This window comes from Pongo abelii, chromosome 16 (genome assembly GCF_028885655.2).
Source record: "Pongo abelii isolate AG06213 chromosome 16, NHGRI_mPonAbe1-v2.0_pri, whole genome shotgun sequence".
Lineage (NCBI taxonomy): Eukaryota > Metazoa > Chordata > Mammalia > Primates > Hominidae > Pongo > Pongo abelii.
In genome coordinates this window covers 17,608,074-17,631,574 of record NC_072001.2, presented here as the reverse complement: position 1 = coordinate 17,631,574, position 23,501 = coordinate 17,608,074, and the positions used below count along the sequence as shown (strand labels likewise).

Genomic DNA, 23,501 nt, shown 5'->3' with positions numbered 1-23,501 from the left:
GACAATGTGCACAGGCACCACCAGGCTGGGTGGGCTCATACTCAGGTCACAAGAAGGCATGTACAGGTGCCAATGACAGAGAGCAGTGTGGGTTGATCCCTAGCCTCCTGGACAACGAGCTTGGGTAGTGGTAGTGACAGCAATGGGTGGGATGGCCCTGTGCTCTGGCCCTGGAATAGTGCCCAGGCAGGTGAGTCCCCAGGTCCCCTGAGGATGCCTGCAGGTGTGCAGTGACCCTGCTCCTGGGGGTCAGGATTGCTGTCAGTGTCAGTGGCCCTGGGAAGGTGAGTCTCCACTTGTGAAGAGTGCCTGCTTCAGCTCCCTTTGCTCTGGGGGCAGCCTCCCTAGTGAATGGCACTGCCAGTTCCCTGGAGTGTAGGACACTGTGTAGGCTAGAGTGATGGGGACCAGACTACGCTGGTGAGTTCAGCTGGTATTGTGACTCTGCAGCCCTCTGGATGGACATGAAGGAATGTCACTGGGGGTCCAGAGATGTGGAGATGCAGGGGCTGTTGGGCCCCAGGGCAGGATGTAGTCTGTTGGGGGCTGGGCTCTCAAAATGGCACTGTGCCACAGCTGCCTGTATCTGGGGATGGGTGCAAACGATCCAGTGCCAACTCCTTCTCTGGGACAATGACCATCCCATAGACTCCAGGCAGCTCCCTATAGTAGTCTCAGGGCCTGCGAGGGCCGAGAGACTGTCCCTTGGCTAGGATTGCAGTGTCCACGGTGGGAATACGGACCACTGGGGCTCTCTTTTTTACCTTTTCACCACACTGGAGAGCCTGTCCTGGGTTTAAGCTGATTCTGGCTGGGCTGCTGCTTCATTTTCCTTTCCTTCCATACCTCAGAGATTCCTTGTCACTTTGCTGCTGAATTCTAGTGCCCTCTTTCATGCCCTCTTCAAGGTATGATTATCTACTTGCTGTTTTGGTCTTTCTTTGGGAGGACACAGTGCCTGGTGCCTCTAGTGAGCCATCTTGAAGGCCACCTCCTAGCAATGAGAGGATAATATTCTATGTGAAGGCTTTAATATACGTGTCCAAACTGCTTCTTTTCTAGGGAAGCACTTACTCCAAGAAATAAATGTTATATAGTGCAAAAATATATTAAAGGGTCAGTTGGTGATGTAATTTCAAGAGTGGCACTGAGGAAAACTTGGCACTTCCACAGGGTTGAGTTGGTTGGAATATATCTCGGTCTCTGAGATTTTGAACCCAGTGTTTTGAACTTTTTGAGATTTCAAGTAGCCCATGTGACATAACTTAACATTCTTTCTTGGCCAAATCAGGCATGGTGAAAAATAAAATCCAGCTGATATACTTTTAAATATCTTCATTCTATACTCTTTCAATGACCACGGAGAGGATCCCCACTACTTTACACAAAAAAGAAAACTCTATGAATGAGAATCTCTTCACACAAAGCAACTAAAGTTGTGTCTAAATGGAGCAAAATGGTGACAGGTGGTAAAAGCACTCAGTGGCTGTGGTAGGCAGATTAATGTCCCCTCTGTCTCCCGCCAAAGCTATCCGCATCCTAACTCCTGGGTCCTGTGAATGCGCCACGTTGTGAGGCAAAGGGGAATTGAGGTTTCATGTGAAATTAAGGCTGTTAATCAGCTGACCTTAAAATAGGAAGATTATCTTAGATTATCCAGGTGGGCCCGATGTAATCATGAGTCCTAAAAAATGGAAGAGTGGGGAGAAGATGAATTAAGAATGATAGAATGTAAGGACTCGACGCTCCGTTGCTGGCCTTGAAAATGGATGAAGGAAGCTATGGTGCATGGGAGTAACCTGCCATTGCTAGGATAAAGGTGCAGGAAGAAAACTGCAGAGCTTCCAGAAGAAAGCTCAGCCCTGCTGACACCTTGATGTTGGCCCACTGAGATCCAACTGGAACCTGCAGCCTATAGAACTGTCAGATAATGCATTTGTGTTGCTTTAAGCCACAAGTTTGTTGTAATTTGTGATAGCAGCCATAGGAAGCCGATGCAGTGTTTTAAAAGATGGAAGAAAATGCTGAATGATTATGCCCAGTGAAAGTTGGGAACTAAAGGAATTCCCTGGATCTTGGCCAGGCATACATGTACAGACCCAGGGAATTGCCTTTGAAAAGGGTGCTGAAGAAATTGCCTTTAATCTGAGTGCACCTCTTCTTATAATTTAGATTTCTGGTGAAGTCTGGTTGATGTGATTCTGCAATTTTCCCATGTGCTGCATCTTTATCAGGGAGAGACAGACCCCTGCAAGGCTGCATGGAATAGGATGATGCATTTTCCCAGTAAAAAAGGGGAGTGGTCTTCCCATATGCAGGGTGAAGGGTTACAGTGCTAGACAAAAGCAACAGGTATGGTGAAAGTTCCCCCACCCTGCTGTAGGTCATTTTCAACTAAGAGCTCATCTAGATGGGATAGAAGGATACTGGAAACCAAACAGTAATCAAGTCATAACATGTAATATAGACTCCCTTCCTTCCTTCCTTCTTTCCTTTCTTTCTTTCTTTCTCTTTCTTCCTTCCTTCCTTCCTTCCTTCCTTCCTTCCTTCCTTCCTTCCTTCCTTCCTTCCTTTCTTTCTCCTTTTTGAGACAGAGTCTTGCTCTGTCACCCAGGCTGGAGTGCAGTGTTGGGATCTCGGCTCACTGCAGCCTCCACCTCATGGGTTCAAGCAATTCTCCTGCTTCAGCCTCCTGAATAGCTGGGATTACAGGTGCCCGCCGCCATGCCTGGCTAAATTTTTGTATTTTTTAAAGAGACAGGGTTTCACCATGTTGGCCAGAATGGTCTTGATCTCCTAACCTCATGATCCACCCACCTTGGCCTCCCAAAGTGCTAGGATTACAGGCATGAGTCACCGCACCCAGCCAGTAATATAAATTTTTAAAAGAGGTTTTGTGCTGGTTGGTTTTGCTTTATTCTTTTTTGACGATTCAATAAAAATCCCTGTGAGAAAAATGGAGAGAGGGAAAGGGAGACAGGGAGACAGGGAGAGGGAGAGAGAAAAAGAGAACCTAAGACCTCCAGAAAACAACAGGCTTCAGTCCTTTTTGGGTGTAGTGCTCTCAATTCTTGGTTGATGCCCCAGAGGCAGGCAGCAGGGTTGGCTATTTAAACATCTCCCAACATGGATTTCTGTTTCGAGGCAAAAGTCCCGACAGGAGCCATTTGGACGTTCACAGATCTCCTTGAATTTGCCCCTGGCTACATGCAGAAGAGGGTTATTGTAACCATTCATCAGTCTTTCTTTACTTTGTATTGAATTACATGGTCATAGTGGGCAGTGCCTGAAAATAATCTTGTGTGGATTTTTGTGTGTGCATGTGTTATTTGATTTCTTTAACACTTAAAAATCTGCTGTCACACAAAAATTTGGATTTTTTGGTGTTCTTGAAAAATATAAGAATATTGGGTACACCTACATGACAAAAGGCTGGAGGTGAGTAGCCCGCTCCCCTTTACAAGTTCTAGAGCATGCACGTTTCAGTTTATTTCTTCCTTATTATCTTCTAACACTGATGGGAGATTTCAGCCTTTTAAAAAAATATAATGTCTTGTACTATGGATTTTCCTGGAGTGAAAGAGAAGAAAATCTCTTTTGGCTCATCTCTTTTTATTTCTAAACACACACAAACACACACACACACACTCTATATGATAGGTTATAATAGATGTATTTTTCAAAACTAGAACTGAAATATTGACCTAAAATATAATATACTTTAATTGTTAGGGTATTTTTCCTGTGGAAGGGAACAATATTCCTATGTGTTTAATACACAAATATATCTGTGCCAGTACTTGTTACACCCTGAGACTTCACTCACTACTTATATCTCTGGCACTGGTCTTTGAGGTTGCAATTTTTCTCTAGAACCCATTGCATATTTTAAGAGTGAAACGTTCAAGGTCTTCTTAAAGTCTCAAAAACTATACTTGTTGAAAACATTGCATAGTATTTCATTTATGTCCTAAGATATCACTGCTCTGGGGATAGGCCACACACATTGAGGTGTTTAGTTTGAAAAGTGTTTTAATTCTGAGCAGTCTGTATGTAACACAGAGCACCTTTTGCATAACAACTTCTTGGCAATAAGAGATGTATAAAAACCAGCACGTTTTTTTTTTCTATTCTGGAACACAAAAGCCAATTCTAGAATAGCTTTCAATCAGTACAGCGATTTTAATAGGCATTCAATAAATGCCTATTTAATTGAACTGAAATCCAAATGCATTAAATTCAATTTAACTTTTCAATGGTCACAAAGCAATTGATGTGGATTGATGTGAAGACCAAATATATGCAACATCATATTTATACCTATAACGCAAATTGGGAAATAAAGGTCATGCTTTTTTGAAGACAATGATAATTCTAAATGTTGACCACTTGGTAGAAACAAGCTGAAATCTGAGATTTTGATCCCTGAGCTTTCCGTCTCTTCCTTTTATCTGTAAGTAGTCAGCTACTATGTATAGTAGTACCCGAGCCCACTGTCCTTGGGCTAAAATTGGCCCTTTGCAGCTGGAAGAGTCATAAGAGATTAGTATAGTGTAGAGGATGAACCACTGACCTGTCCTGTGATATGTGATAAATCACTCTTGAACATCCCTCTGTGGTAGTACTTCTTGCATTCTACTACGGGTGGTGTTTTCCCATCTGACCTCAATTCTTGATAATGAATTTCTTGAGGGCAGGAATTGTATCTTATTCTCCTCTGTATGTATATTCCAGAATCTGATTAAAGTCTTGGCTTATAATAGCTGTTCAGTAAATGATTGTGGAATAATTGATTAAAATACAGCTATTTTCTAACTTGCAATATGTTTGTGTGGAAATTTGTTATTACTCGCGGTTCACAAGTCTTTGAATCATGTGCACTATTTTACTATACCTGATTGTATTGAGCATTTTATTTTCAAACCACTTTTCAAGAAATTTAATACAGAACTACCATTTGACCCAGTAATCTCGTTACTGGGTGTGTATCCATAGGAAAATAAATCAGTCTTGTAAAAAGACCTAAATTTGTATGTTCATCACAGTGGCACTCACAGTAGCACAGGTATGGAATCAAACTAGGTGTTCATCAACAGTGGACTGAATAAAGAAAATGTAGTACATATATGTCATGGAATACTATGCAGCCATAAGAAGAGCAAAATTGTGCCCTTTTCAGCAACATGGATGCAGCTGGAGGACTTTATTCTAAGCAAATTAGCTCAGGAACAGGAAGCCAAATACCACATATTCTCAGTGATAAGTGGGAGCCGAGCAATGAGTGCACATGGACATAAAAATGGGAACAAGAGAGATTGGGTCTTACCAGGAGGGGAGGCAGAGGGAGTAAAGTCTGAAAAGCTACGCTTTGGGTACACCCTACCTGCGTGACAGAGTTATTCCTACCCCAAACCTCAATATCACACAATATACCCATGTAACAAATCTGCACGTGCACTCCCTGAATCTAAAATAAAGGTTGAAATTATTTAAAAAAATTGAAATTACAAAGGGCTTTTTAAAATTATGATGTACCATTGTTCATTTGCAAGAATTCAAGTAACATTAGGGATTTTAAAAATCTTTTGTTTTCATTTGTTCTTTGCTTGTAAACCTTGTGTATTGCATATTGTGGACACTATGTCTTTTCCAGCCATTTGCTTTAGGAACAAAAGCTAGAGTTATAATGAACATCATAGGCTGTCTTGTCTAGTCACTTACCTTAAAGATGAGGAAATAAGCTGACGGAAAGGAAGGAACTTGCCCGAGATTACCCAGTGATCGAGTGAGGCAGATGATAGGGACGGCACTAAGGCTTGATATTCTGGGCCTCATTCTATTTTCCACTCTTGCCCTCTCTCTGTGTCCTCCTCTCCTCTCTAGCCTTCTACAAAAAGTTTGCAGTTCTGCTTCAATGTCTACCTAAGGACATCAGAGGAGATGCCACCTTTCATTAGGCTGCATTCTTTAGCGCCATCCTGTGTTTTCTTCTCCAGTCTTGTTGCGTCCCATTTTTCACTGTCAGTAATGCTTCTGCCTGTGCTGTTCTATCCAATTAGTTTCTTCTATTTTGATTGAGTGACAGTGAAAACAACAAAAAAAATTTATTTATCCAAATTTGGAATTTTTAAACCTTGATTAAAAGCATTGATTTTATGGGGTTATAGATGTAAGACACATATTGTAAAATATTTTTTAACTGATTAAAAAAAATGAAACCCATGTATTTAGCCAGGGTGACTATTTAACAAGTACTAGTGAGACAGGACTTCAGTAATGCCACAAGGATAATAATCTTATGAGTCAGTCCCCGATGTTGTGTGCTACCGAGTTAATATAATTGGATATGGTATCACCTTTTTTTCAGGCCTTAGAAAGTCACACAAAGGAACAGCACAACAGAACTCTAGGGTGGGATGTATAGGGAAAGCCAGGATATTAAAACAAAACATTGACTCTGACATTTACCCCACTGTTGGGAAAAGCAGTTCAGTTTCCAGGGCCTTAATTTTTTCCTCTATAAAACAGCAAAAATAGAGGCAATAAGTTGCTTATTCATCCTTGAATACACATGTTCAGGAGTTCCAGAAAATTTTCGGATCTACTTTGGGTGTCTGGTAACCACCTTGGGCAAATCCAAGAAGTCCTATACACACTTCTCCAAAGCATGTCTGTGCAAGGGGCCTTATACCTGTGATTAATGTTCGCATGCTGAATGCAGTAGGCTATGCTCTGGTGTGGGGTCATCCCTGGTCCCTGTGTTTAAATTCTACATTACAAGACTAGATGCTGAGAAGGAAGAGGGAAAGCCAGGGATGGAGATGGAGCCTTAAGGGGAAAAGTCAAGCCCCAGGGACCAACAGTACTGGGGAGCAATAGGTTAAAGATTTCTTAGATTATAGTAATATTTTCAAAGAGACTTCTTCCACCAATCCCTTCTGTCTGAGCCTACCACAGCTTTGGCATAGCTCTTATGCCAGCGTCTTAGGATAACTAACTTTTGCTGAAAGAAACTAGAGGAGCTTCGGAGACCAAGATTTAGTAGAACAATGCCTGATTTTTAATTTTTGAGGTCTAGTAACTGCTAGTAAACTTGCTTAATTTAGAGATGGAATAAGAGGGTTTCAAAGACTTGAAACACCATTGACTTCATTTAAGTGAGTTGCTATGGAGAATTAACAAATTAGATGGCTGCAGGCCTCTCAGCCAATGTGTCTTCCAGATTTCCTATGAGACCCCCTTTTCTGGTCATAGGTGATGGTGATTTCTCTTTGAGTATTGAATCCCTGTAAGGTGTTAGGCACTCCACTCTTACCAAGTTTATTTTATTACCTGGTAGAACTTGGCTCATAAAGAAGAAAATGGTGAAGAGGAGGACAGCAATCCTCACAGTTGAAGAAAGAAGAAAGTTTGGCTTCATTTCCAGGAGGCAGAGAAAACTTCCGTCTGTGGCTCTCTAGCACCAGTGGAAGTCTCTGGATAATAAGAGCCTTTCTGTACCTCATTAGGGATATTCCTAGATAGAGGTGTTCTATGCATACAAAATTGCTTTTATGGGAAGACTGAGAGTCCTTTTTTTATTGGACAGCCAGTTTATTAGAATGATGTGGGTGCACAGTTTTGGCCAGAAAACCTTGTTAAATGGGAACGTAAGCTACAAACATTTTGGCAAAAGATGAAAGTTTATGAACAAACAACCATTTATATTGTTACAATAAATGAGACTGTGTTGAGAAACCAGTAGGTTTCGTTAATGACCAGACATTTTGTTAGTGAACACTCCCCAGACTTTACTAGCCCTGCTAAGAATTAATCACCCCACTTGCTCCTGGTCTGAAACTCCAAAGTGCTTTGTTTATGTTACAGTGCTTACTGCCTTGTATGTTAGATTAGTGAATGTATATTTGCCTCATCCACTACTGTATGAGCTTCTTGCTTGCTGGGACAAGGCTATATTCCTCAGAGCTGAGGAGGGAGTTGAATCACGTGGCTATTTATTCTCAAATCCTCTTCACCAAGTGGAACAAAACAACAGCGAAAGACCACCACGCATGGAAGCAGGAGGTCTGGATTTGGGTTCTAGATCTCTAGATCTATTACTAACTGGAGGTATGGATATAGTCAGAAAAATTGTCTTCCTTAGGTGCTTCCTTGATAGCGCCTATAGAGGTCGAGATCTGTTGGATCGAGATCAGGGGATTCTCAATCATGACTATGCAGGAAATCAACTGTGAGAGTTACTTTGCAATACAGATGCTTAGTTCCATCTCATGATATTTTTATTTTTTAAAAAAAATTGGTCAAGTATTTTTCATTAAATAATGTAAACTTTCTTAGTCTACATCTAATAAAACTCCCACCGGCATACAAATACATTGAATGATATTAGCGGCAGAATCTTTAAATAAAGTAACCATACACGACTATGAGGCCACTTTTTTCATTGCTTATTATTTCATGCTGTTTTTCACCGTTGTCGTCATAATCAGCCTCATCCTACATTGTTGAACACCCATCATGGACCATATGGCATAAACATTTTTCCTACTCATAAAGGAGCATATGTTCCCTATATGTATATAAAATTAATGTCTGAGCAAAGTGGCTTAAACAAGGCAGAAGTTTATTTCTCCCTCACTTAAATCTATAGTTATACCTACCATGGCTAGTACAGATACTTGCCAAATTCATTAGGGACGCAGGCCCCTTCCAGCTCTCTGTTCTGCTATACTTTAGAAGAGGCTCTAGTTTGGCTGCTAAATCCCCACCTATCATTTTTGAATTCCAGGCAGCAGGAAAGAAAAAAGCCAAGAGAGAAAAACAAGGGAACATCTACCCCTCCTTTTAAATTGTTTAACCAACCCCCTCTTGTTTTTTTTTAACCGACTTTGTTGAGCTATGATTACATTTAAAAAGCTGTACATATTTAAGGTGTACATCTCAGTGAGTTTGGGGATAAGTATATGCCATGAACACATCACTACCATCAAGATTATAAACATATCCCTCGCCTCCCAAAGTCCCCCCCTTTATTATTATTATTTTTTTTGGTAAGAAATTTTGGTAAGAATACAAAATCTACCCTTTTAGCAAATTTTAAGTATGCAATACAGTATTCTTAGCTATAAGCACTACGCTGTAAACGAGACCTCCAGAACTTACTTATGTGGAATATCTGAGACTTTGTGCTCTAACCACATCTACCCATTTCCCCAGCACCACGGCCCCTGGCAACCACCATTCTACTCTGCTTTTGTGAGTTTGTCTATTTTAGATTTCAAATACAAGTGAAATCATATAGTAATTGTCATTCTGTGTTTGGCCTATTTCATATAACTAATGCCCTCCAAGTCCATCTGTGTTGTCACAAATGACAGGGTTTCATTATTATGTAACACTGAATAATATTCCATTGCATATATGTATTAGCCATTTATCCTGATACTCTCCCTCCACCTGCCTCCCAACAGGCCCCAGTGTGTGTTGTTCCCCTCCTAGTATCCATGTGTCCTCACTGTTCTGCTCCCACTTGTAAGTGAGAACATGCAGTGTTTGGTTTTCTGTTCCTGGGTTAGTTTGCTGAGGATAATGGCTTCCAGCTCCATCCATGTTCCTGCAAAGAACATGATCTCATTCCTTTTTATGGCTGCATTGTATTCCATGGTGTATATGTACCACATTTTCTTTATCCAGTCTGTCACTGATGGACATTTGGGTTGATTCCATGTCTTTGCTATTGTGAATACTGCCTCAGTGAACATATGTGTGCATGTATCTTTATAATAGAATGATTTATATTCCTTTGGGTATATACCCAGTTATGGGATTGCTGGGTCAAGTGGTATTTCTCATTGTAGGTCTTTGAGGAATCACCATACTGTCTTCCACAATGGTTGAACTAATTTACATTCCCACCAACAGTGTAAGAGTGTTCCTATATCTCAACAGCCTCATCAGCAGGTAGTTTTATTTTAAAAATGTTTGAGAAACCTTCATACTATTATCTGAAATGGACATAGTAACGTGTATTTCCACCACAAGTATACAAGGGTTATCTTTTCTCCACATCCTCACTAATACTTGTTATACATCTTTTTGATAATAGGTATTCTAAGAGGTATCAGGTGATATTTCATGGTGGTTTTTATTTGCATCCCCCTGATGATTAGAGATGGTAAGAATTTTTTCACATATTTGTTGGCCATTTGTATCTGTTCTTCTGGGAAATGTCTATTCAGATCTTTGCTCTTTTTTTTTTTTTTTTTTTTTTTTTTGAGATGGAGTCTCGCTCTGTCACCCAGGCTGGAGTGCCGTGGTGTGATCTTGGCTCACTGCAAGCTCCACTTCCCAGGTTCATGCCATTCTCCTGCCTCAGCCTCCTGAGTAGCTGGGACTACAGGCATCTGCCACCATGCCCAGCTAACTTTTTGTAATTTTTTTTTTTTTTTTTTTTAGTGGAGACAGGGTTTCACCGTGTTAGCCAGATCTTTGCCCATTTAAAAAAAAATTCAACTTTTATTTTAGGTTCAGGGGATGCATGTGCAGGTTTTTACATTGACACATTGTGTGATGCTGAGGCTTGCAGTATGGATGATCTTGTAACCCAGATAGAAACCATAATACCCAATAGACAGTTTTTCAGGCCTTTGTCCCCACCTTCCCTTCCCCCCTAGTAGTCCCCAGTATCTGTTGTTCCGATCTTTACATCCACGTGTAACCAATGCTTTGTTCTCACTTATAACTAAGAACATATGGTATTTGGTTTTCTCTTCCTGCGTTATTTTAGAATAATGGCCTCCAGCTGCATCCATGTTGGTGCAAAGGACATAATTTTTTTATGGTTGTGTAGTATTCCATGGTGTACATATACTGTATTTTCTCTATCCAGTCTAATATTGATGGGCATCTAGGTTGATTCCGTGTCTTTGCTATTGCAAATAATGCTATAATAAATATATGAGTGCACAAGTCTTTATGGTAGAACAATTTATTTTCTTTTGGATACAAAGGTCAGTCCCCGTGGCTGCTGTCAAGGGCCAGTGTTGAGTGCCTGCAGCTCTTCCAGGCTCAGGGTGCAAGCTGTCAGTGGATCTACCATTCTAGGGTCTGGAGGATGGTGGCTGTCTTCTCAGACCTCCACTAGGCAGTGCCCCAGTGTGGACTGTGTGGGGGCTCCAACCCCACATTTTCCCTCTGCACTGCTGTAGTAGACATTCGCAATGAAGTCTCCACCCCAGCAGACTTCTACTGGACATATAGGCTTTTCCATACATCTTTAGAAATCCAGGCGAAGGCTTCTGATATGGTTTGGCTCTGTGTCCCCACCCCAATCTCACCTCAAATTGTACTCCCATAATTCCCACATGTTGTGGGGGGACCCAGTGGTGATAACTGAATCATGGGGCCAATTTCTCCCATACTGTTCTCATGGTAGTGAATAAGTCTCACGAGTTCTGATGGTTTGATAAGGGGAAACCAGTTTTGCTTGGCTGTCATTCTCTCACTTGCCTGCTGTGATGTAAGACATGCCTTTTGCCTTCTGCCTCCCCCCAGCCATGTGGAACTGTAAGTCCAATTAAACCTCTTTCTTTTGTAAATTGCTCAGTCTCAGGTATATCTTTATCAGCAGTGTACTCCTGTACTTTGTGCACCTGCAGGTTTAATACCCCTCGGAAATTGCCAAGGCTTATGGCTTGCACCCTCTAAAGCAGTGGCCCAAACTGTGTCTGGGGCCCTTTTAGCCATGGCTGGAGCTGGAGTGGCTGAGACCTAGAATGCTGTGAGCACTGTCCTGCACTTGCGCTGGGTGGTGTAGCCCTAGGCCAAGCCCACAAAACCATTCTTCCCTCCTAGGCCTCAGGCCTTTGAGGGGAGGGGCTGTCACCAGCCAAGTTCTCTGAAATGTCTTTGAGGCCCTTTCTTCAATGTCTTCTATTAGCATCTGCTTTCCTTTTAGTTACCCAAATTTCTGCAGCCTGCTTGAATTTCAGACAAGTCTTACAAGTACTACGTGACCCCTAACACTTCCTGATTTCATTTCTGCAATATATTTTATTTTTTTACATCATCGCGAACATTGAAACTTTTTATATCTATTCACCTTCCATTTGTTTTCAAGTCCAGTTTACCTCCAAAGAATTTTGGAATATGGAGTCTCCATAAGACTCTAGTTTGTCTGGTTTCTTGCTGTATCCCTTGACTGCAAATGCTTTCTAGTACACATAATACACTCAAAAGCACTTATGAATAAAAAAAAGGAATAAATCTTCATATTTTTCCTTCAAAATAGCCTTAACTCTTTGGTTTCCAACTTTATGTGAGGGTTTTTAGTAGTTGTTTCAAAAATCCAATCAAATTGAACAGGGTGTGTCTCCAGAATGAAGTTTTTGATTAGGTTCAGTGTCTGTGCAATCAGGGCATGTCTCTTGGAATGTAGTGGTGATTAGGTTTATGAATTATTTTTTTCACATATAAGGGGAAGCCAATCAGAGGATGCATTTTCCCAGAGAAGGAGCATCTGAAGAGTTTAAGACCTTGGGGAAAGAGAGTCTTGCTGCTTGCTTGTGGGACTTGCCTTGGAAGGTAGATAAGTTCACTGCATCCTCCAACTTTTTATTTCTGGTGAGCTCTCCAAGCACTGAGATGTGAACTGGCCTCATTCCCTTACAATGATACTGTTACCAGTAGAAGAGATTGCAGTTACTGGCAGCATATCTGCATGGGTCCATAAGCAACTTCAGTCCTTGCCTCCTGAGAAGAAAGAATTCGACTGAGGGGCATACAGTGGAAAAACAGACTGAGGTAAGTTTCAGAGCAGTTTATTTAAAAAGGAAGTTTATTTAAAAAGGCTTTAGAACAGGAAGGAAAGGAAAATTCTCTTGGAAGAGACCTGAGCAAACGCCTGAAGGTCCAAGAGAGAAAAGAGAAGGGCCTTTAACCTTGATCCTGCCATGGGTTTGCCTCTTTCCCATGATTCTTCCTTTAGGGAGAGTTTCCAGCATGCACAGTGCTTTCCTTACCCTTTGAAATTGAGCATGCACGGTGTGTTTAGGGAGTTATATGCATGTCCATCTGAGGCTTTCTTTCCTTTTCCAGTGGAGTGTGCCCCCCGGAAGATTATACTTTGCCATTTTTGTCTCTTAACATGCATGCCCAAGAAGTTGCTTCTTCCTGGGGTCTGCATTTAATTAACATTTTTGATGTTAACAGGTGTAGACCATCAGGAAATGGCCTCTCTCTGGTGCTGCCTAATTATCATTTTCAGAGAGGCAATGTGATAATTGACAGGCCATCACCTGACATTTCTAGTGGGTAGGGGAAGAGCCCTCTCTTGCCCTGCTCATGCTCTTCTACCTGTAACAAGACAAGCCTTGTATATCATTAGACATTTGTCCCATTAAGGCAGCATCTCATTATTAAATTTTATTGTGCGAATTGTTACTTCACATTCTCATATTCTGTGTTCACTATTTGTGTGCTTTTTCCATTTTTGTTTTGACCATATCTCATTATTTTAACTGCCTTCTCTAAGATTCTAGATCTGCATTGGCCAATATAGTAACTACTAGTCACATGTGACTGTAAAGTGTAAATTAATTATAATTAAATAACTAAATGGCATATCCTTAGTAGTAATAGCCAAATTCGTGGCCAAACTAGAAATTCTCTAACTACATATGTGTGGTAGTTACTGCATTGGACAATGCAGATATAGAGAATTTCTTTCATCACAGAAAATCCTGTTGGGCATGTTGGCTACCACTTATTTTTAAACTCTATTTGTGTGGTTTATAGTTAAATTATATTCTGCTTCTCTATATTCATTTCCTTTCATAGATTTTCTCAAGCAATTTTTAAATTTCATTCATTTACTTTCTTGAGGTAAGTACTTAGATTATTTTTTTTAAATAATGTACAGCAAATAATTTTTTCTGTGGATATTGTTTTAGCTTTATTGTATTGGTACTTTTACGTACTATATTCAGGTATTATTATTTTTCATAACTTACTTTAAAAATTGTGGCGAGTTTATTTAAAATAGATTTCTCCCTTGATTTTCAGATGTTAGATTCTGTCTTCCATTGCTGTATTTTAATTTAATTTTATTTTATTGTATGTAAATATGTTGCATATTCCTTTTTTTAAAATGTGAGATTTTTCCTCTCTCCTGTTACACAAACTTTGTGTGCAGTGTTCATTATGCACTTTAAAAATAAATATTTTGTTTCAGGGCCTGGTGCTTTCACACATAAAACCTTAGAATAATTTTAAATTCCATTCCACTTTCACCAGTCCTGAACTGCTTTGAATATATTGGATGTTGGAAGCCACAAGAGCCTTGCAATCCTGTCAAGATAATAGGATTTTCCATTTACACTGTAATCTGATATATATTCGTTTTGGTTTCATACTTTAAAAAAACCTATTCTCTTTTACTCTTTGGTGATCTTTGCTTTTCTATTTGTGCATTGCTAGAATGTCAGCTGCTGTTTCCCTAGCACCTGAGATGTCACTCGACATTGTATAGCACTGGTGTTGAGAATTGAGAGAATCTACTAAATAATAGCACTTTTTGAGACTGCAGTTCTGAATTAAAAGGAAGGGAAAGGACAGGCAAAAGAATATAGACATCAGCTATTTTTACGGAAGATCTGTTGGAGAACATGGTTTTGTTGTCCAGGAACTTGAGACCTAACACTGCATTCCTAATACTTCACTAAGGTGTGTCTAAATAGCCGTGAAAGGGCTAGGAAGTCACAAGTCAGCCTCTTAATTGTTATGGGTGCCCTTAAAATATTAAGGTAATATTGAGGATGCAGAATGGCTCCTTCCTCATGACTTTTTAAGAGATATGGGCCGGGCAAGGTGGCTCACGCCTGTAATCCCAACACTTTGACAGGCGGAGGCTGGCGGATCACCTGAGGTCAGGAGTTCCAGACCAGCCCGACCAAAATGGAGAAACCCCGTCTCGACTAAAAATACAAAATTAGCCGAGCACGATGGCGCATGCCTGTCATCCCAGCTACTCAGGAGGCTGAGGCTAGAGAATTGCTTGAACCCGGGAGATGGAGGTCGCGGTGAGCCGAGATCATGCCACTGCACTCCAGCCTGGGCAACAAGAGCGAAACTCCGCTAAAAAAAATAATAATAATAATAAAAAGAGAGAGAGAGAGAGAGAGAGAGAGACACATCTGGAGGGAGATACTAAGCTGTGCAGGCTCTCATCTTGAAGTCACCAAATACATAAGTTGTTATTCCTGCTCTGGTGAAAAGTTTGTCAATACATTTTTTTCCATGAATTAATGAAAATTTGAGACCCATAACATAAGTTTTTAAAAGTTTCTCCTAAAGATTGCTTGTGTATGTATGTGTTTTAAAATATATTTAATCTCTACATCTTGAAATAGTTTTTATAGATTCCACACAAGAGTCCTTTATGAAATAAGTATGCTTTAACTTTCTTATAATATTTGTCCTTTTTTGTCCCTGGCACAGTCTGTATATGACCAGTTAAATTACTTTTAGTTCATGTTTGGGTTATAATTACACACAAATATTCTCTAAAGCCCAAATCTTATTTTGATATTCGAGGAAGGGTTTACATGGTAATAATATTAAGGGTTACAGCTGGTTTCACTGAAGGTTTGTAGGCATTCTCTAATATCTTATTTTTTGAAGGAATTATAGACTTCAAAATTCTGCTTGAATTATAGTTCTGCTTGAATTTTAGACTACATAATACATGTACTGTCAGGTACATTCATGGAAGGGACAGGCAGATGGAGTCATATGTTACTGGAGTCTTGATGAACAGATGTAGAAAATAGTCCAAGGAATAAGAAAAAAGTTGATATTGAAAAGTGCTTGTTGAAGTCTGTAAATGTGCATTAAATGTGGCAGTAAAAATAGACACAACGATGTTTGGGAACTGGGGTCTAAATGCTGGAGTCCCCAGAATCATAGAGAACCTTGGTTAGGCGAGTAATTTTGTCAAAAAGCAAGAAGAGGCAGCGACAGGCAGAATATAATTAAAAGTACTGCTGGGTCATTTTCTAATTTTGTAATTTTGTCATATTTTTCAAACTCTGTTGATCATTTATTAAATTGGTAAATAAACTATAATCAGCAGGGTTACGATGAGGGTTAAATAAGGAAATATATGTACATCTGTAAGCACAAGGTCACAATTAATACAAAGTTACCCTTTTTATTTTTCCTGGACTTCATGTACAAATGGGTCAGTAAATTTTTTGTTTATGACACATAATTATCATTTGTACATAAAATATATTTAATTATTTTTATATTTTTAGCAGGGAAATAATACACGCATGTTTCCCCCGTCTCAAACACATACATTCATATAAACATATGCACCTATATACCTACATATCTATGTATGAATATATACATGGACATCGGTATTTCTCAGCAAATATGTATCATGATAATCAGAGATATTGCAACTAACAAAGACTAATATAAACCATGATTGCAAGAATTTTAGATACCACGTTAGTAAAATATCAGATTGAGCTGCTAAATTTCTCCCACCCCTAAGTTATTTTGTATTTTCTGAGCATCCTAGAGGATTGTGACTGTATACACAGGACAGAAACACCATGACTCAGTACTCCTGCTAATTTCTGATGCAGGAGATTTTAAGGGCTAGATTAGCAGGATGGGAGTGTTGACCCTCTAAGTGAAATAAATCCCTGAATTGATTATCCCCATCCTAAAACAGATTTTTTTTTTTTTTTGAGACAGAGTCTCGCTCTGTCGCCCTCGCTGGAGTGCAGTGGTGGGATCTCGGCTCACTGTAATCTCTGCCTCCCGGGTTCAAGTCGATTCTCCTGCTTCAGCCTCCTGAGTAGCTGGGATTACAGGCAAGCACCACCGTACCCAGCTAATTTTTGTATTTTTAGTAGAGACGGGGTTTCACCATGTTGGCCAGGCTAGTCTGGAACCCTTGACCTCAGGTGATCCGCCTGCCTTGGCCTCCCAAAGTGCTGGGATTACAGGCATGAGCCACCGCACTCGACCCTCAAACAGATTCTTACTTGATTATTTCCCAGTTCCAAGGGGAAATACAAAAGTCAGAGTTGAGTGAAAGTAAAAGTGAAGTAAGGCTTCAGAAGGCTGTGGTGGGTGTTGGAGAAACATTGCTAGGGCATAAAGCTAGGATAATAAAATCTGAGAAATCCCAGTGTTTATCTGTAGGTGGAAATCATATTCCACATGTGGATGGAGTCAGGGATCCCTGTGTTTTAAAATCAGTGAGGGAATTGAATATCTGGACTTGCGCCAATTAACATACAAAACTCAGTGCTTTTGACGTTCTCATTCACAAGATATCTGTGTTCCTTCTTTATTAGCAACCATAGTCATAGGCTTCCTAATTTTTTTTTTTTTTTTTTTTTTCCGAGACGGAGTCTCGCTCTGTCGCCCAGGCTGGAGTGCAGTGGCGCGATCTCGGCTCACTGCAAGCCCCGCCTCCCGGGTTCAGGCCATTCTCCTGCCTCAGCCTCCCGAGTAGCTGGGACTACAGGCGCCCGCCACTACGCCCAGCTCATTTTTTGTATTTTTAGTAGAGACGGGGTTTCACCGTGTTAGCCAGGATGGTCTCGATCTCCTGACCTCGTGATCCACCCGCCTCTGCCTCCCAAAGTGCTGGGATTCCAGGCGTGAGCCACCGCGCCCGGCCGGCTTCCTAATTGTGACCGCGGGAAAAGAGGAGAGGCCTCTGCGTGTTTGTGTCTGTCGGGTAGGCTGTGGTGCAGGTGATGTCACACTTCAGTGAAAGTCTGGCTTTTCATCACAGGTTGATCTGAAAATTGTGCACAAGACTGGTGTCTCACATGTTCTTTCTCCAACCTCAGCTTTTCTTAGTGCCTAAAGTGCCTGCAAGTGGAAATCCAGAGGGAGACAGAGAGAAACTGAGTTCCTGACAATGCATTCACTAGTGAGTAGGGGATGCCTCTTTCTACTGAAATTATACCCATATTGCTGGCAAATGGGCAGTTTTCTCCAATTTGCATGGGTGTTTCATTTTTATTCTTCTTTTTGTTTGTTTTTACGATGTAAAATCCACCCAGCCTGGGTGTTCCAAATGCAATCAGGAGGCTTTCAGGTATCTGGCCTCCAATTAGGTTTTCTCAGGAGTCTAGGTTGGGTATCGTGTGTCAAAGACTCCTAAATTATCAATATAATTTCTAATATTATACTACTTTATTCCAGCCCCTATTAAGGCTATTTACAAAAAAAGATATGAGAGGTTTCATTTATATATTTCTTTTTCTTCTATCCATCCTATAATCTCATGGGAAATAATTGACCCATTAACTGTACTGTTGGCTGAAATAGACTTAGGATTGTGATGAATGCAGGCAATAGAGATGAGTGAAGAGCAGAACATCACAGCCCAACGGTGAGTCTGATGTTCTAGCAGCTGAGTTCAATAAATCCAATGTGATAGGACTTGGGCAAGAGCTGTGCAGTGTTGAGGGAAAAGAAAAGTTTGATAAAATATAATTGAGCTTTTAAAAACTTTGCGAAAGGATAACTAAAGAAGTCATTATTATTCTTATCCCCATTCATTTTACCTTTTGGTAATTAACCTTTTTACCTTCTGGTAACTGAAAGTAACGTATAAGAAATATAATTATTTAATTATGGTTGCACACTCAGAAGAAGGAATATAGTAGCTAGAGCACAATTTAGGGTTCTGTGGAAATGCTTTATAAGGGCTGGTTAGAAAAAAATCAATAAAGAGCTTTTTAAATCCTTGAACAAGTGAAGTGACAAGGTAAATTTAAAAGAGAAACAATGATAACTGATGTTTGGATTGCCGAGAGAAAGTTGAGAACAGGAGGCTTCATATCACAGGAATCATCAGACTAAGATTTCCTCAGTATAGCAGCCTCAGCGGTCTTGTCTTGTGCTGCTAGACTGTCTTTAAGCCTTGTCATGAACACCTGAATTATATAACATTAGAGAGACTATATGTATGAATTGAATCCTATATTCTGCATAAAGCTTGTTCAGTTCTGAAGAATGCTGGAGTCTGGTTCATTACTTTCTAACTTTTTAATGAATAAGGGACCAATGACTTATATTTAATAAATATTTGCTAGATAGGAAACACGTTTTCTATTAGTTCATTAGATTATTCAAAACACATAATAGGTCTTTTAACCATTTGATTGGTGAGAAACCTATGGTTCATCTAGAGAAATAAATTATTTCATCACAATCGTGTTTAAAAAGTAGTAAATCATGGTTATTTGCCTTGTGACAAATCTGTAATTTACTTGAAATTCATGGTAAATTTCATTTTATTTATGAATGTTGAAGTGAAAAGTTTATAATCATTTATGTAGAGGTGATTAATACATTACTGAAAAATATCTGGGTTATATTATGCCACACCTCATGCGATATTTCTTTATAGTAAAGTTTAATGGATTCAGAGTGGGTATATCTCTGTGAGTGAATCTGAAAGGCAGATACCAGCTTAGTACTGAGAATGAACTGGCTGGAACCCAAAACACTGAGTATTCTGCATACCCAGCTCCTAGCTATGTCATCGCAGCCTTCCTCTTCTGGACATTGAAAGGGATTTCTCTGTCTAAACTAAAATGTCTGTGATGTTTTAGAAGAAAGTGACTTTTGAAGATGTAGCTATTGACTTCACCCAGGAAGAGTGGGCCATGATGGACACATCCAAGAGAAAGCTGTACAGAGATGTGATGCTGGAAACTATCAGTCACCTGGTGTCCCTCGGTGAGTCCCTCAACATTCACATACATATGTAGACACACATTCGCTCATTCATTCAATAAGTGTTAGAACAGCTTCCCCATATCTCACTCTAATCTCTTCTCTGATTCTCTCACAGATCTCATCTGAAAAAAGTTTGAACTCTCTAAATCTATCTGAAATAAGTATCTTTCTTTTTATTTTATTTTATTTAGTTTGTCACTCAATTAGAATGTAATCTTGACAAGGATTTCATGGTTTCTTTGGTACTCAGTCTCTAATACTCATAACAGACCTGGGAACTTAATGAATATTTTCAGTGTATTAAATTAAATATTTTCTAAATAACTCTTCCACTTTAGTGTATGCTTAGGCTGAGACCAATTAGTGAAAACAATAGCAATATCTTTTCCATATAGAACACCAATTATTTTTGTAAATCGAATGTTTTTTTTTGTTCTGCGTGAGAATAATAATAAACACACTGTGCAGAGATTTAATTACTCTCTTTCTGAAAAGATTGTGTATTATGCATTGTGTCTTGGAACTTAGGCGTGGACTCAGCATTCGTAGGTCCTGACTGTTTTGAATTTCCTTTTCCTATGGACCTTTGGTTTGGATTTGTTTTCTAGTCTCAGGTTGGGTCAGAAAAATCCTGGGGAGTTTTCTGTGTTCTAGGTCTTGTGGCCTGAGCTGACTTTCACTGTTTTTATTCTTCCTTGATAGCCTGCCTTACACTCGGTGATAATGCACATTTATTGACAGCGAACTCAAAACACATGTATTCTTTCCACTAACAGGGTACCAGATAAGCAAATCCTGTATAACTTTGCAGCTGGAGCAAGGAAAAGAGCTGTGGCAGGAAGGAAGAGAATTTCTTCCAGACCAGAATCCAGGTAAGCAACAGGGTCCTGTGCTCTAATAGGAGGAGGTGCTTTGTCAATGAATAATATCACTTGAATATTAATGAGTGGTTTTATTAAATGAGTGATAATTTCTAAAATGTAGGTTAGGCTACTGGAGCAGAATTCCTTAGATGTGATTATCATTTTGTTCATGTGTCAGATGCTACTCTTGTGTCCTCTTGCCTTTTCTTTTACTTTTGGGAAAAGGATAATTCATGTACTTGTTGGGGTTAAGCTTTCACATGCTGACTCTTTTCCTGATACCCCTGTGAAGATTATCCCTCTATTTACCTGCCTCATATCTCATCTCCATTTTAACTCTTTTCACATTTTAATTTTAAAAATCTTTTCTAATTGCTGACACTGTACAATCTATTTCTCCTATTCAAGTAGTTTCTTCATTTGACACACTTGCCACATCTAAGTGTCAATTTTTGAAAAAAAGTAAATGGGCCTTGGGGCTTTTCAAACAATTTTATTACCATAATACCAATGTAACAATTTCTTTTTCAATTATTTCAGACAGGGAAAGTGCCCTTAAGAAAAAACACATGATATCCATGCATCCTATCATCAGAAAAGACGCATCCACCAGTATGACAATGGTAAGTTTGATAGCTGTGTACACCAGTCATCTAAGTTAAAGACATGGTAATGGGTTAAGTTAGTAATGAAGCACAATCACCTGAGTGTAATTAGGCTGGCATTAAATGCTTTCTAAGCAAAAAAAATTGGATACTTTGAATTTAGTGAATAAATTGAGCTGTGTTCCAAACCATAACATGAGATCTCTAAAACAGAACAAGTGCGTATACATTGCTCATGCCCAGACATTGAAAGATATTGATATCATCACAATTAATGCAATAAGTCTGCAGTTGGGATCTTACAGAACAGAACATATCTGTGTCTGTAGGAGATAATGTGTATGCAAATGTCAATCGAGAAAAATGACAAGACAAGTCTCAATCATTTTAGGAGATTTATTTGCCAAAGTTAAGGACATGCACCCAGGAGACAGGTGTATGCCTTTCTCCAAAGATGATTTTGAAGGCTCCAAATTTAAAGGGGAAAGGGTGGGATATTGAGAAGTACACAATTTTCATGTAAAAGGTGGGTAGAAAAAATAGTCATTCATGCATTCTTCTGGCTCAGTGAATCTGGATTTTTGAACATAAGATGACATAAACAAATGGGGCAGAGGAATAATGCAGGAAAGCTGCATTTTACATAAGACAACATAGGCAAAATTGGGCAGGGAAACAATCAGATATGTATTCGTGTCTGGTGAACTGGGGATGACTGCACCTGTAAAGACAAGCTATCAGTTTGCATTGCCATGGTGTAATTTTAACAGCTCATGAGGAATTTCCTTGTGGGCAAAATATGGGGGAGGCGTGTAGCTTTTCATCTTGTAGCCATGTTATTTAGGAACCAGAAGAGGGAGGCAGGTTTGTGTGACCCAGTTCCCAGCTTGATTTTTCCCTTTGGTTAAATGAGTTTGGGGTCCCAAAATTTCATTTCCTTTCACACAAGTAACATTGGAAAGATTTCAACTGGGGTCTACCACTGAATGGTTGTTCTAGGATTCAAAGGTAGTGAAATGAATGTATAGATATATGTGGGTAAACCATTAAGAGCTTTTAATCTTTGTCCCCAAAGGAGAACTCTCTCATTCTGGAGGATCCTTTTGAATGTAATGATTCGGGAGAAGATTGCACTCACAGTTCCACAATAACTCAGTGTTTGTTAACTCATAGTGGAAAGAAACCCTATGTCAGCAAACAGTATGGAAAATCCCTTAGTAATCAGTTGTCCCCTAAACCACATAAACAAATTCATACTAAAGGTAAATCATATCAATGTAATCTATGTGAAAAGGCCTATACTAATAGCTTTCACCTTAGACGGCACAAGATGACTCACACTGGAGAGAGGCCATATGCATGTGATCTATGTGGAAAAGCCTTCACTCAGTGTTCTCACCTTAGAAGACATGAGAAAACTCACACGGGAGAGAGACCGTATAAGTGTCATCAATGTGGGAAAGCCTTTATTCAATCCTTTAACCTTCAAAGACATGAGAGAACTCACCTTGGAAAAAAGTGTTATGAATGTGATAAAAGTGGGAAAGCCTTTAGTCAAAGCTCTGGCTTTAGAGGAAACAAAATAATTCACACTGGAGAGAAACCACATGCTTGTCTTCTATGCGGGAAGGCCTTCAGTCTGTCTTCCAACCTTAGATGACATGAGAGAACATGCACTGGAGAAAAGCCATATGAATGCCATTTATGTGGGAAAGCCTTCAGTCAATGTACTAATCTTAAATAGCATCAGGAAATTCACCCTGGAGAGAAAATTATAAACTTCTTCAGAACATATTCTGACTTTAGATGACATGGTGTTAGGAATGACGAGTGTAAGGAATGTGCAAGAGACTTCAGCTGTAGTTGTAGCATCTAAACATACCAAAGGACTCACATTTTGAAGAAATGCTGTAATCAACATGGAAGATACTTCAGTTACCTTTATTCTTCAGTCCACATGAATAAATTCATATGGAAGAGAAATTGTATGACATGTGTGTACCAAAGACTTGTTAATGATCTGATCATAAATGACATGAGAGAGCTGAAACTGTCAACATAATAAACTAAAAGTCTTCAGCAACAGCTTTAACTTAAAACATGTGGGACTTTCAGGTGGAGAATCTCTAACTCTGCATTCAGTGTGAAAATGTTTTTATTTGCAATGTATTGTCAAATAAAATAAGAAAACTTTACTTGGATGAACGCTTTATTTGTATTTTCTGTGAATAAACATTCAGCCAAGCACCAG

General features: G+C 39.6%; 2 protein-coding genes across 6 annotated transcripts in view; one reads left to right on the top strand and one right to left on the bottom strand.

Annotated features, from left to right (window-relative positions):
- The window catches only part of LOC129050282 (zinc finger protein 705A-like), a 63,823-nt gene extending 40,378 nt beyond the window's left edge, over positions 1 to 23,445 (top strand). For 3 of the 5 annotated variants that reach the window (XM_054532135.1, XM_054532136.2, XM_063716421.1), the window contains 5 exons: positions 17,880 to 17,962; positions 19,656 to 19,782; positions 20,559 to 20,654; positions 21,186 to 21,268; positions 22,326 to 23,445. In XM_054532135.1, coding sequence (XP_054388110.1) covers positions 17,951 to 17,962; positions 19,656 to 19,782; positions 20,559 to 20,654; positions 21,186 to 21,268; positions 22,326 to 22,910 — 903 coding nt within the window. In that variant the 5' untranslated portion in view covers positions 17,880 to 17,950 and the 3' untranslated portion in view covers positions 22,911 to 23,445. The remainder of the gene's footprint in view (positions 1 to 17,879; positions 17,963 to 19,655; positions 19,783 to 20,558; positions 20,655 to 21,185; positions 21,269 to 22,325) is intronic. The other 2 variants (XM_054532137.2, XM_054532138.2) reach the window with 1 other exon arrangement.
- On the bottom strand, positions 3,040 to 7,420 carry LOC129053782 (beta-defensin 108B-like). The gene is made up of 2 exons (XM_054545799.2): positions 7,333 to 7,420; positions 3,040 to 3,203 (listed from the first exon to the last, which is right to left on the bottom strand). The coding sequence occupies exons 1-2, from the start codon at positions 7,418 to 7,420 to the stop codon at positions 3,040 to 3,042; spliced, it is 252 nt and encodes an 83-aa protein (XP_054401774.2).
- Positions 23,446 to 23,501: the final 56 nt, after the last annotated feature.

Excerpts from the sequence above, each read along its gene's own strand:
- LOC129053782 (XM_054545799.2), bottom strand. The coding sequence starts at position 7,420 with ATGAAGCCAAACTTTCTTCTTTCTTCAACTGTGAGGATTGCTGTCCTC. Across the intron at positions 3,204-7,332 it reads TATGAGCCAAGTTCTACCAG|CCAGGGGCAAATTCAAGGAG; the intron begins GTAATAAAATAA and ends TTCTGCATGTAG.